The sequence below is a fragment of the Pongo pygmaeus genome, chromosome 9 (assembly GCF_028885625.2).
Source record: "Pongo pygmaeus isolate AG05252 chromosome 9, NHGRI_mPonPyg2-v2.0_pri, whole genome shotgun sequence".
Taxonomy (NCBI): domain Eukaryota; kingdom Metazoa; phylum Chordata; class Mammalia; order Primates; family Hominidae; genus Pongo; species Pongo pygmaeus.
In genome coordinates this window covers 84,245,574-84,259,211 of record NC_072382.2, presented here as the reverse complement: position 1 = coordinate 84,259,211, position 13,638 = coordinate 84,245,574, and the positions used below count along the sequence as shown (strand labels likewise).

At 42.0% G+C, this 13,638-nt stretch overlaps 2 protein-coding genes and 1 long non-coding RNA gene across 16 annotated transcripts in view; 1 reads left to right on the top strand and 2 right to left on the bottom strand.

Annotated features, from left to right (window-relative positions):
* Positions 1-3,064, bottom strand: part of ANKRD42 (ankyrin repeat domain 42) — a 143,504-nt gene extending 140,440 nt beyond the window's left edge. For 4 of the 11 annotated variants that reach the window (XM_063671269.1, XM_063671270.1, XM_054441651.2 and 1 more), the window contains exon 1: positions 1,556-2,566. In XM_063671269.1, coding sequence (XP_063527339.1) covers positions 1,556-1,613 — 58 coding nt within the window. In that variant the 5' untranslated portion in view covers positions 1,614-2,566. Of the gene's footprint in view, positions 1-1,555 lie in introns of all 11 variants that reach the window. The other 7 variants (XM_054441652.2, XM_054441650.2, XM_063671268.1 and 4 more) reach the window with 4 other exon arrangements.
* A 270-nt stretch (positions 3,065-3,334) lies between these two features.
* LOC129009009 (uncharacterized) lies at positions 3,335-5,360 on the top strand. Its single transcript, XR_008492608.2, has 2 exons — positions 3,335-3,547; positions 3,743-5,360. It is a non-coding gene; the product is annotated as an uncharacterized LOC129009009 (long non-coding RNA).
* Positions 5,361-11,921: 6,561 nt separating this feature from the next.
* Positions 11,922-13,638, bottom strand: part of PCF11 (PCF11 cleavage and polyadenylation factor subunit) — a 29,351-nt gene continuing 27,634 nt past the window's right edge. For all 4 annotated transcript variants that reach the window (XM_054441648.2, XM_054441649.2, XM_054441646.2 and 1 more), the window contains exon 16: positions 11,922-13,072. In XM_054441648.2, the coding sequence (XP_054297623.1) occupies positions 12,857-13,072 (216 nt within the window). In that variant the 3' untranslated portion in view covers positions 11,922-12,856. The remainder of the gene's footprint in view (positions 13,073-13,638) is intronic.

Genomic DNA, 13,638 nt, shown 5'->3' with positions numbered 1-13,638 from the left:
GCAGACAGTGGAGAATCACTGAGGAATTTTAAACAGAAGAATTATAATGATTGAGAGCTGTAAGGCTGAGTTTACAAGGCTAAATTCAGGGAAGAGAATTTATTGAATGGGGAGCAAAAAGGCAAGACTAAAGAGTAGGTTGATTGGCCAGGTGCGGTGGCTCACGCCTGTAATCCCAGGACTTAGGGAAGCCGAGGTGGGCGGAACATGAGTTCAGGAGGAGACCATCATGGCTAACACAGTGAAACCCTGTTTCTACTAAAAATACAAAAAATTAGCTGGGTGTGGTGGCAGGCCCCTGTTGTCCTAGCTACTCGGGAGGCTGAGGCAGAAGAATGGTGTGAACCTGGGAATCGGAGATTGCAGTGAGCTGAGGATCGCGCCACTGCACTCCAGCATGGGGGACAGAGCAAGACTCCGAATCCAAAAAAAAAAAAAAAGAGAGAGAGAGTAGGTAGATCATGTAAGAATACAGTTTATAATTGTCTAGACCAGAAAAAATGAGACTCTGAACAGTGGGAAAAGAAAAGGAGAAAGATTCAACAAATATTAATAAAATTAGAATGAACTAAACTGGAATGGATACAGTGGGTGAAACAAGGGAAAAGTAATAAGATAACTCCAAGGTGTCTGGCTTTATCATCTGAGTGCTGTGGTGCCATTAGTTGAGACAGCAAACACTGAAGGACAGAGAGGATATATAGATATAAAATTACATTTTGGACATGCTGCTCTTGAGGTACCCAAGGAAAATTTCCAGAAGGGAGACATATATATGTATGTTTGCAGCTCTGAGGAGAGATACGGAATTCAGGTCTCAGTGTTACGTGTGTCTCTGTATTAGAATGCTTTTTCTGACACCCATACTCACCCCCTACTGGAATCAGAGGCATTCTACCGTCCTTTATAACACTCATCTCACTTGTCATTATTTGCTCAGTATTTATCTTCTTCACTAGAAGGTAAAGAATGTGCCTGTCTTCTTAAGTTCCTTAAGTTCCTTAAGACGGAGCACAAAGTAGGCATATGCAGTAAATATTTACTGGATGGTTGAATGAGTAACCGATTTGAGGGCCATCAGTAGGACTGAAGTCACAGTAAATGACAAGAAAAAGAGAACTAATGATGGCATCATCAAGGGGGAAACGCTGCATTTAAGAAGAGGGTAGAAGAAAAGAAAACGGTAAGGGAAAGGGTCACTCCATGGAGTGAAAGAAGAAAACTAAGTACTAATTTGTCATCTCCACAGGGTCAAATGCTGCAGGGAAGTCAAGGAAGAACTTAAAAGGGTCCACAAGACTGAACAAGAGTTGATGTCAAGCTGGGCAAGAAGACTCGGAGGAACAGTGTGGATGGAAAAAAGGAAAGAAAGCGGAAATAATACAGAACAGGGGAGAGCTGAACAGCTTTGGTATCCCCTGAAAATAAATTAAAAAGGGAAAGGGGGGAGTGACAGATGAGAAAACGAAATGCCAGAAAGGGCTAAGGCTGTTGCGGGCTTAAGTGAGAAAAGGAATACGACAGAGATGAGGGCCAATGACATAGTCTGACTCACAGGGGTTTGCAGTCTCCCTAGAGGAAGTGGAGGGGCCTGAATTGGCCACCCCGGGCATGGCGCAACACCTCCGACTCTGGGGAGGAGTTGAGTCCAGGCCCCTGATGCTGCGGCGGTCTTCACTTGCTCTCACCCACGAGCCACTGCAGCGGCAGCGGCCCTCTTCTCCGTCGTCACTAGGACGGGGCCCAAGGTCCTCTCTTGCTCTCTCCCAGAAGCTGCAGCGGAAACCTTCGTCTTCACTTTTTCTCTCCCAAAAGCCACTGAAGCGGTAGCTGGCGTCTTCACTGCCGCTCACACCGGAGGAGTCGCTGGCTGCGTAGCCGCGGTCTCCACTTACTCCCTCCCAAGAACTACCAAGGCTGTAGCTGCCATCGACACTCCCTCCCTCCCAGGAGCCACTGAGGCAGCGACTGCGATCGTCACTGACTCTATCCCCGAAGTCACTAGTTCGCGGGTCCCGAACGTCACTGACTCCCTCCCAAGGACCACTGAGGCGGAGGCCTCGGTCTTCTCTGGCTGTTCCCCTGGAGTCGGTAGTTTGGTGGCCTCCAACTTCACTAAAATTCACGTCGCTGCTGCAGAAGGTGCGGTCTCCCCTCTCTCTCTCCCAAGAGCAGCTGTGACTGTGGCCACTATCTCCCCTAACTCTCTCCCTAGAGACGCTGCGGCAGTGGCCGAGATTTTCACTGACTCTTCTCAAGTCACTGCGGGAGAAGCCGGCGTCTCCACTTAGGCTTCCTGCAGCGACCCTGGAGCGGCGGTCGCCCTCTTCACGTTTTCCTTCCCTGTCGTCGCTAACTCTTTCCCTTGACTCGGCGCCGGAATGGCTGTGTAGGCCGTTTATCCTCCATACGTGGTGGCTAGTGCGGCGGCCGCCGTCTTCGTCTGCTACTCCCTGCGAGTCGCCGTAGCGGCGGCCGCCTTCCGCTGGTACTTTCTCGGAGTCGCTTTCCAGCCTCCCGACTCCAGCCACTTGGCTGGAGAGGCAGCAGGGGCGTCGCCTTGGAAACGAGTACACTTCCGACGTGCTGAGGTCATTTCCCGTTCCTCACGGCTCACGCTACTTCCGGTTTCCTTTCCCTCAGCTTTTCCATGGCTTTTCGTGTGGACAAATCGGGAGGTGGTGTGAACTGGTTTTCGGTGAAATTCGGCTGGGCCTCACGCTGTCCTATCTAGGTCCGTCTCTGGACTGGCCTGTCATCGATCGCGCCCTCCATCGCTGAGCGACACAAGTGGAACCCCCCAGGACTGCATTCTGCGTAGGTGACCTGTGTGGCGCGGGCCGGGCGGGGCCTTTTTGTCCTTGGGCAAACCTGGTATACTTTCTCAGTGGTGGTTGGAAGGAAAGTTGTTGCCGTGTCATTTCGCAAGTATGGAAAAAGACCTAAAGGAGAATTTAGCAGCTGCAGCCGCTGTTTTTATTGAGTACTTTACTAGCGCCAACTCTTTAATAATCGCTTGTTAGTTGTTACCCCTGTTTTATAGGTCAAGAGACTCAATATGTCGGTACTTTGGTAAGGCCAGGCAGCAGGTAAGTTGTAAAACCAGTATAAAAACACAGGTCATTAGTCAAAAGAGTGCTTCAAGTCTCCTGACTCCAAATCCGAGAATCCTTTCACTGTAGCATGTTTACTGCTCAAATATTTCTACAACCCTATTGCTTAACAACAGGAATGAATTATTTCACCATTGTTACAAACGTATGGGTCACGTTTTGTGCCAGCAGCAGAAAATACAGAAATTAGTAAGAATTACCTGCCCTCCAGGGGCATCACCAACCTGGATTCCCCTCTCGGCCCAGTTTTTCCGCCCTTATTGCCTTCTCCCTTCAGGAATAATGAACTCGTCCTGGAAACGTACCATACTTTTTAATATCTCTCCCTTGTCGTGTGCTGTTCCTCTTACCAGGAAACTACCCTGCCTTTCCCCCAGTTTTGGTCTGTGAACACATTTGGGAAATTCTCCTGATCCTACCTCTACTCTCTTGAGGTACAGTAAATTGTCTTTGACTTCCATCACCTTTTGTAATATTACAATTGCCATTTATTGAGTTCCTATGATCAACCTGGCACTGTACTAAGTGCTTTATATTTTCTTGTTCATTTTTTTTATACCAACATAAATGAGTTTGATTCTATTCTTATTATAACCTGCCAAAATAAGTATTCCTCTTCCTTTTTACAGAGAGAGAAACAAGGGGAAAAAAAGTTAATTGCCTGAGGATACACTGCTAGTGTTGCGGGACAAATAGAGACGGGAGAGGCCAAACAGAGTTCAGGAGAACCCTTTATTATTAAGGTGATCACTGGCTTAGTCGGACTAGAGTCCAGAAGGTCTGAGACCGGAACAAAGGGATCAATCACCTTTTAAGCAGTTTGTGGCGGAAGTTTGGTGCTACAGGAAGCCTACTTGCAGAAGCAAGAACAAAGGCAGTTAATTATTCTTTTACATTTGTTACACCACATGTCTTACATCGTTGGGAATACATGCTTTTGTAGCAATTGCTTATCAACCTTGTGACTTCACAGCTGCGCTAGGGAGGGAAGCAAGAACTCGTGGTGCCTCGAGGAATGTGAAACGATGGAACACAGATAAGCCTCTCCGTGCGTAGAGGAGAAATAAGCGGTTAATATTCTCTCTTAACCCAGGCCTGCAGAGGGTGGGGGTCTATATTTCATTCTACCTCTAAGGAAAAGAATAAACTTCTTGACTAATATACTTATAAAATTCATTAATTCCCCCTTCACTAGTAAGTAGTAAATACCTGACTTAGGATTCCAACATAGGGCTTGAATTTTGCTGCAGGAGCTCCTTAAAGTCTCTGAATTCCCACAACCTTTTATTAGATCACTTATCCCATTGTATTATAATTATCTGTTTAACAATTTTTCCTCACCCCTAAAGGACCCTGAGCTTCTGGAAGGTAGGGACTGTATCTTAAAATCTTGGCATTTCTGATGTCTAGAATATTTCATTTAAGAGAAGGGCTTAGTAACTGTTGTGTGGGTGGGTTGATCAGTTGACTGTCAGGCAGGTGAACTAATAGGCTGAAGATAAAGTTTTTCACTGTTGGAAGTGAAATTGGGGTTAGTCATCCTAATCCCCTCACTTTTAGAAATGTGGCAACTGGGTGGGGCGCGGTGGCTCACGCCTGTAATTCTAGCACTTTGGGAGGCCAAGGTGGGCGGATCACCTGAAGTCAGGGATTTGAGACCAGCCTGGCCAACATGGTGAAACCCTGTCTCTACTAAAAATACAAAAATTAGCCAGGCATGGTAGCAGGAGCCTGTAATCCCAGCTGCTCGGGAGGCTGGGCAGGAGAATCACTTGAACCTGGGAGGCGGAGGTTGCAGTGAGCTGAGATCATGCAATTGCACTCCAGCCTGGGCGACAAGAGCAAAACTCCGCCTCAAAGAAAAAACAAAACAAGAAATGGGGCAGCTGAGGCCTTTTGTATACCAGGCATTTATCAAGTTACTCATGTGGGCCAGTTTCTGTGATAAATGATTTGCAAATAATACCCAACTTAATCTGTATTGTTATTTTTATTTTTACAGACGAAGAAACAGCGCAGATTTGACCAAGATCACACAAGTAGGAGTTGAGGAATTGGAACCCACTATGACTGACTCCAAATTAATATAGTGTTTATAGCCACTTACATAATAATGGTAAAAGTTTTATTTTTTTCACTATACAATATGTAGTCGATAAATTTACTGAGGAAATGAGACAGCACGTGACAAATCCTTAAAGGATACACACATGGCAGGAAGGATTAGAAGAGGAAACAGAAACAGGTTAACAGAGAAGCAGAAGAAATAAAATCTCCCAAAATAAAAGTAGAAGGAATTAAAAATAAAAGCAGATTCTGGGTGCAGTGGCTCATGCCCAGCACTTTGGGAGGCTGAGGCAGGTGAATCACTTGAAGTCAGGAGTTCGAGACCAGCCTCGCCAACATGATGAAACCCCGTTTCTACTAGAAATAAAAAAATTAGCCAGGTATAGTGGCGTGCACCTGTAATTCTGTTTACTTGGGAAGCTAAGGCAGAGGAATCACTTGAACCCGAGGGGCAGAGGTTGCAGTGAGCCAAGATTATGCCATTGCTCTCCAGCCTGGGTGACAGAGCAAGATTATAAAGTCTTCTCAAAAAAATCATCTCAAAAATAATAAAAATAAAAGCAGAAGTTAATGAAATAGCAATAAAATTGATGATAGTAATTAGCTGGTGTTTGAAAAGAACAATAAATAGAAACTCAACAAATCTGAGGAAGAAAAGGAAAGAAAATGGTATTGGAAACAAAGGAGCCCATGGACGGAGGATGGCTTGAGCCCAGGAGGTTGAGGTTGCAGTGAGCCATGATTGCACCACTGCACTCCAGCCTGGTCAACAGAGCTAGACACTGTCTCAGAAAAAAAAAAACAGGCCAGGTATGGTGGCTCAAGCCTGTAATCCCAGCACTTTGGGAGACCAAGGCAGGTGGATCATGAGGTCAAGAGATCGAGACCATCCCAGCAAGCATGGTGAAACCCCATCTCTACTAAAAATACAAAAATTAGCTGGGTGTGGTGGCAGGCGCCTGTAGTCCCAGCTACTTGGGAGGCTGGGGCAGGAGAATCGCTTGAACCCAGGAGGTGGAGGTTGCAGTAAGCCGACATCGCGCCACTGCACTCCAGCTTGGCAACAGAGTGAGAGTCCGTCTCGGGGAAAAAAAAAAAGGGCAAAGGGACATATTACGAAGGAGACTTTGAAAATCAGAAGCAAATTATTTTGTGTAACATTATACACGTTGAGCACCCCTTATCCAAAATGCTTAGGACCAGAGTGCTTCAGATTTTGGATTTTGGAATATTTGCATATACATAATGAGAAATCTTGGGTATGGGACCCATGACTAAACGTGAAATTCATTTGTTTTATGTACACCTTATACACATAGCCTGAAGGTAATTTTATACAACATTTTAAATAATCTGGTACATAAAGTTTATGTTGAGTATTTATGTGTGGAATTTTCTACTTGTTGCATCATGGCAGTGCTCAAAAAGTTTCAGACTTTGGAGCATTTAGGAGTTTGGATTTTCAGATTAAGAATGTTCAACCTTTACTAATAATATTGAAAATTCAGCCGAGCGTGATGGCTTATGCCTATAATCCCAGCACTTTGGGAGTCTGAGGTAGGTGGATCACTTGAGGTCAGGAGTTGGAGACCAGCCTGGCCAACATGGTGAAAACCCATCTGTACTAAAAATATAAACATTAGCCGGGCATGGGGGCAGTCACCTGTAATCCCAGCTACTCAGGAGGCTGAGGCAGGAGAATCACTTGAACACAGGAAACAGAGGTTGCAGTGAGCAGAGATCACGCCACCACACTCCAGCCTGGGTGACAGAGCAAGGCTCCATCTCAAAAAAAAAAAAAAATTCGCTTGGCTAATTTTCTCAGATAATACGAATTTCAAAATACTGGCTCAAGAGTCAGAAAACTTTAATAAATTGGTAACTATAAATGTCCTAAAGTAGTCAATCCCCAGTAAATGTCACCAGGAACAAAGCATAGAGAAGGATGGAGTACTTCCCAACTCTAGTGTAACCCTAACAGCTCTAACCATGTCAAAATTTCAAATTCACATTGCCCGTGAACCTACTGGTTGTGAGATCTTCAAAATAACTTGCTCAGATATACGTAGTATGATAGTCACCATAAAACTTTGTAATTGTGAATAATTAGAAATTTTAATATCCATCAGTAAAACAATAGCTAAATTATGCTGCATTCATCATACAAAATACTACACAGTGGTAGAAATGCAGATCTATGTACCTTAATCTACATGGAAAGAGTTGTATAAGCAATGAAAAATGGTGCAAAACAATACATACATATATGATCTCATTAAATTTTCAATATTTTTAATATGGAAAGGGTCTATACTGAATTGTTAACTCAGCATATAGACCAAGAAAGAGGGTGTAAAAGGAGACCATATTTTATATTTGTATTATTTGATTTTAAAAATGTTAATCCTAAGTAAAAATACAGAAAAAGAGAAAAACGTACCATCATATGAAGCAAAAGAAGATAGTTCAAAGTGAGTGTGGGCTGGGCACAGTGGCTCACGCCTGTAATCCCAGCACTTTGGGAGGCTGGATTACTTGAGGTCAAGCGTTTGAGACCAGCCTGGCCAATATGGCGAAACCCCGCCTCTACTAAAAATACAAAAATTACCCGGGTTTGGTGGTGGGTGCCTGTAATCCCAGGTACTCAGGAGGCTGAGTCAGGAGAATCACTTGAATTTGGGGGTCAAAGGTTGCAGTGAGCTGAGACCACGCCACTGCACTCCAGCCTGGGCAACACGGCGAGATTCTGTCTCAAAAACAATAAAGTGAGTGTGGTCCAGAAGAGATTAAGAAGCTAAGAAAAGCACACTGGTTTTAGCAAGAAGTCATTGATAATAAGAGTAATTTTAATAAAAAAGCTAAGATGCAATATCCAGACTGCACAGGATTTCAAGGTAAGTGCCTGACGATGGAAGAAGTTTTTTGTTTTGTTTTGTTTTGTTTTTTTGAGACGGAGTCTCGCTGTGTCACCCAGGCTGGAGTGCAGTGGCGCGATCTCGGCTCACAGCAAGCTCCGCCTCCCGGGTTCACTCCATTCTCCTGCCTCAGCCTCTCCGAGTAGCTGGGACTACAGGCGCCCGCCACCACGCCCGGCTAATTTTTTGTATTTTTAGTAGAGACGGAGTTTCACCGTGGTCTAGATCTCCTGACCTCGTGATCCGCCCGCCTCGGCCTCCCAAAGTGCTGGAATTACAAGCGTGAGCCACCGCGCCCGGCCTGGAAGAAGTTTCTTAAGTGAAACAGGGTTCAGAATACATCCTGGAGTGGTTATCTCAGTATTCTAGAGAACTGGAACCTTTTTTGAGTAGGAAGGTATGATTCCAGTTAGTAAATATGACTAGTCCTCCGCTTCTACCTCAGTTTTTCTAAAGTGGGGTGATGAAGCAGGATATCATACATCAGCTTTTTACATCTTGTTTCAGAGAAGGGAGCAGGGCCAACCCCAGGCAAAAACAAAAAACGAAGTGGATATTGGTGGCAGTCTGTACTCCTTTCTGCCTGTGTGCCATTTTCTGTTGTTTCCCAGTCATTCTTGTTCTCCTTGTGGTGCTCACTCCCAAATCTTCACAGGGGTACTCCATGGGTACCTTTTGGCTCTTATTTAGCTACTCTTCCCCACCTGCTCAACACAATGCCCATTATCTCTGGGCGCTGACCCCATTTAGGGTTAGGAAAAAACTTCCCAATTCTACAAGATTGCAGGTCTTTCTGATAATAGTCTTTATTTTCCATTTCTACCTCCAGTTTACCTCTTTAGTCAGCTACATTTTTCCACCTGCAGCATGGTTAGATGCCTCCTCAGATTTTCCTGAATATTTTGTATAAACCTCCATTAGGTTGCTTACTTGGTACTAAATTGTAAGGTCAGTCATATAAAAAATATGTATATGCTAAGCTGTTATATGAGAATGTTTTAATTTTTTATATGTAATTCCTTATTTTTCTTCCCAAAGCTTTTTATTTTTAGCTGAATTGCAATGAGATTGCTTTCTGTTTTCCAAAGCATCAAAGTTGGAAATTTTCAGTGGGAAAATTACACTAAAACCAGGAGGATATAAACTTATTGAAATCTTTAGATTTTAGGAAATGTGCTTTTCCTTTTACTTGTTCTCTCAAACTTCAATTCAATTTAAAAGAAAATGTTCCATCATCTCTGAGGCTTCCTTTAGCTTTCCTTACTGCACTTTACAGTGTTAGATTACTACTTCTAGCTAACAGTGTTATGTATTGACTCTTTTTCTATCTTTGGGGATGCTGTTGATGTTGATTTCTGAATTATTTGCCAGATCTGGCTGTTCATTAGAAAAAACTATGGAGCTTAAATACTAGAAGTGCCCCTGAATGAGAATCAACTAATTGAGACTCTCCAGAGATTAGGAATCTCTTAATATTCACTAATTCTAAGCCAGGTGTAGTGGTGTGCACCTGTAATCTAGTTACTTGGGAGGCTGAGGTGGGAGACTGGCTTGATCCCAGGAGTTCCCTGGGCAACCTGGTAAGGCCCCATCTCTAAGTAAGTTTAGTATTAAAATTTGTTTTAAATTCACTATAATTCTAATACACAGCCAAATATGGGGCAGATCTGGATCACTGCCTTACATCTGGCCTTCTACCTCAAAGAGAAAATAAGAATTGAACTCAAACCCAACTGTATATACTAGTGGCCATCTTGGAGAACACTGGCCCACCTCCATTCCAAAGCTAATCCTTCCTGTGCTTTTATTTTTTTTGCAGTGTCCCTCTGGTTTTTCATATATTTGGTAGAGACGGAGTTTCACCATGTTGCCCAGGCTGGTCTTAAAACTCCTACACTCAAGCAGTCTACCCACTTCATCCTCCCAAAGTGCTGGAATTACAGGCATGAGCCACTGTGCCCAGCCCCTCCTGTGCTATTGTTGATACTATCTTGTTACAACCTTGAGACTGGTATACCAGTCATCTCCATCTTCAACCCATTTCTCCACTGAGCTCCTCTTAACATGCTAATGAATCTCCTATTTTTCTAACTACAACTCAATCTCTAGAGTTAAACTTCATTTAAAAAAATAGCTTTTAATATTTTGTTGCCTCTCATCCACACTACCCATTGCACCAGGTGTTGGCACCCATACTCAGCTGTTCTTAGGTCAACAGTTAAAGAGTATTTCTCAATCTTACATATTTTCTTGACTTCATTTTGTTGACTACCTTGTCCATTGAAATTTTCTTCCTGCTCACACCTGTTAATCCCAGCACTCTGGGAGGCCAAGGCAGATCACTTAAGGTCAGGAGTTCGAGACCAGCCTAGCCAACATGGTGAAACCCCGCCTCTACTCAAAGTATAAAAATTAGCCAGGCATGGTGGTGGGCACCTGTAATCCCAGCTACTTGGGAGGCTGAGACAGGAGAACCACTTGATCCCAGGAGGCGGAGGTTGCAGTGAGCCGAGATTGTGCCAATGCACTGATCCAGCCTGAGCGACAGAGCAAGACTGTCTCAAAAAAAGAAAAAAAAAATTTCCCATTGCTGGTTTTCCCATTTTCTTTCTGACCTTCCCACCTATCAGTCTTTGTTCCCCCATCCTTGACCCTCTTCTCCATGTGGATACCATTGATACATTTTTAGGTTTGAATGTCACCTTCCTTTTATAATGTTCCATACCTTTAAGCATTTGATAAAAGCTATGGTGGTTTCCCCAGAAAAATGTTCAACAGGAAGTTTTGCCTACATTTTTGGATTCACAGACCTCAGTTCCTATGGCAGTGTTCATATATGTAAGTTCAGCTGTCACCTGTTTACAACTCAAATCCAATGGCTACCAGTTTTCCCACTGGACCTCTCTGGATTTAGCAATCTCTAGAATTGTATTCACTTGATTCTAAAAAAATAAAAAATAAAAAATAAACTTAAATGCAGATAGGATGTCACCTCTGTTTAAAATTTCTAGTGGCTGCTCTGGTCATCAGTTTAATAAAAATTCCTTAACATGACCAAGAAGGCTCTTCACTACTTAAAAATAAAGGCCGGGCACGTGGCTCATGCCTGTAATCCCAGCATTCTGGGAGGCCAAGGCAGTAGGATCACTTGAGCCCAGGAATTCGAAACCAGCCTGGACTACATAGTGAGACTCCATTTCTACTAAAAAAATTAATGGCTCATCATAATCTCCTATTTAAAACTACTGAGTTTTAACCATAAGAAGTCAATTTTTGAAAACACGAAGTGTTTCAAGCCTTTACATTTGCTGTTCATTTTCCAAAGATATCCTTTCCATCAGTATGGACTCCACTCCTGGTTATCCTCCAAGACTCAAATATCACCATTTTTGTAGTATCTTCCTTAAGCCACCTTCCAGTAGCTTGGTGTGCTTATTTCTATCCTAATAATTTGGGGGTATCTTTTAAAATTGCAGAAATTGCATAGAATTAGAGGAAACAAAGCCACATTCAAATTCTTATAAAAATTTTAAAGTGAGTGGCTTAATTTCATCTGTAAACTGGGGACACCATCTACCATGTAGTTATTAGATGTGAATACCAGAGAAAATACATGTAGAAAGTGCTAGTGCCTGCCACATACTATGTGCTCAATAAAACTCAGTGTTTCATATGCCTATCTCCAATAAATGGCAGAAAAGACTAACCTGTCTCAAGAGTGCCTGGCTCATAGCAAGTACCATGTTCATGTTTTAAAAAACAGATGAAAGACAACAAGAAAGTCACATTCTAAAGCTTTTCAAGAAATAAAGAAATACAAACAAAGTTTCTTCATCATTCTATTTATTACATGTATGAATATTAACATCTCATGGTGTCCATCTAAGTCAAAACCAACAAAAGAAAAAAGTTAACCATATCTCAAGCAAACATTCTTACAGATTCCCGTTACTTAAAATAGAAATATGTTCATCTGCATTAAATCATTTGACAATTTGAAAAAGTCTTTAAAAAAAAATCACCTTTAGTACTTAAATATATTTGTTAATTGTTTGATGGCATCAGTGTCCAAGTTCAAGAATAAAACTTGCTTCATTAGATATTTTCAAAAATGAACATCTGGATGGTTCTCTATACCTGGAGATGTGTGTGTGTGTGTATATATATATGCGCATATATATATATATCTATATCTATATAGATATATATATCTGCAAATATTTCCTATTTTGTCTTTAAAATTTTTTCAAAATCTGGCTTTTCTATTTGCGAAAAGCCCTACGGTGCTCTCTCAGAACCCCCTTTTAAAGGATGAAACTTCAAACTTTGTTTCCTTAATCAGTGGGAGGCTACTAGAAAAAAAATCTTATGTTGAGGTTGCTGTTCAATTCCATTTTTACCCAATAAAAAGTACAGAAACTATTTGATGGTGTGCATAAATATTACACTCCATGAATAGCAAAAATATTTTTTATTTATAATTTACAGTTGCACAGTGAAAAATCGTACATTTTTACACATACAATTTCATTTTGTTAAATTTGCACACATCTACAGAACTTTCACACAACAAGCACCTGAAACTCTGCAGGCAGTAGGAAATGCAAATACTAAAATGTATTTATTAACCAAATGATAGCTGAAGGCCCTGCCTCAGCCAGACAATTTATATAGATATGTCTATATATACATAAAAAAATTCACCTTCTAGATCCAACAGCAGCTTTTTTAAAAAAGAAAAACATACCTTTCTCATTTTATTTAAACTGACTCGACTGTGTCATTTTCTGTTTTAATTTCAGAGGGTGTTGCTACGCTTTCCTCTGTACAAGCTGGTGGTGTATCAATTCGTTCTTCCTTAACTTTGGGACTTTCACAGGGTTCCTGCAATTCGTTTTTGACAATGTTCAACATAATATTCAAGGGGTTTTCAACTGGTGTCTTGCTGGGAGATGGTGTACAATCAAATGAAGATGTCTACAAAATGAAAGGCCCTATGAGTACTGATGAAAGTTCAAAATTCTCACATTAAATAATATTTAGTTTTGTAAGACCCTTGTATGGACAAGAGAACACACATACAACCAAATGCAAATGAAACACCTGCCTCCCAACAAAATGTGCCATAAAGACAACCGAAAATAAAATGTATATTGCACGTTCAATAGGTACTCAGCAGTGAGTTAAGCAGTTAACAGCTAAGTTGTAGGACATTATACAGCCAAAAAAAGTTGATTAGACATGCTTCTACATTTTAATCTCTACATAGATGTTAAACTCATACATACATCCTGGGACTTGTTACTACCCTAATTTCAAATAGTCTGAGGATTTTTGAAATCCCCACAAACCATCACCCTCAACACTAGTCTTCTGACAACCTAAATAAACCTTCCAAATTGCCTCCAACCCATTATCTCTAAAAATCTATTTGTTCCATTACTTGGTTTTAAAAACAGACTACAAATATGACCATTTGAACTTTTTTTTTTTTTTTTTGAGAGAGAGCTCACTCTTGTCGCACAGGTTGCAGTGCAGTGGCA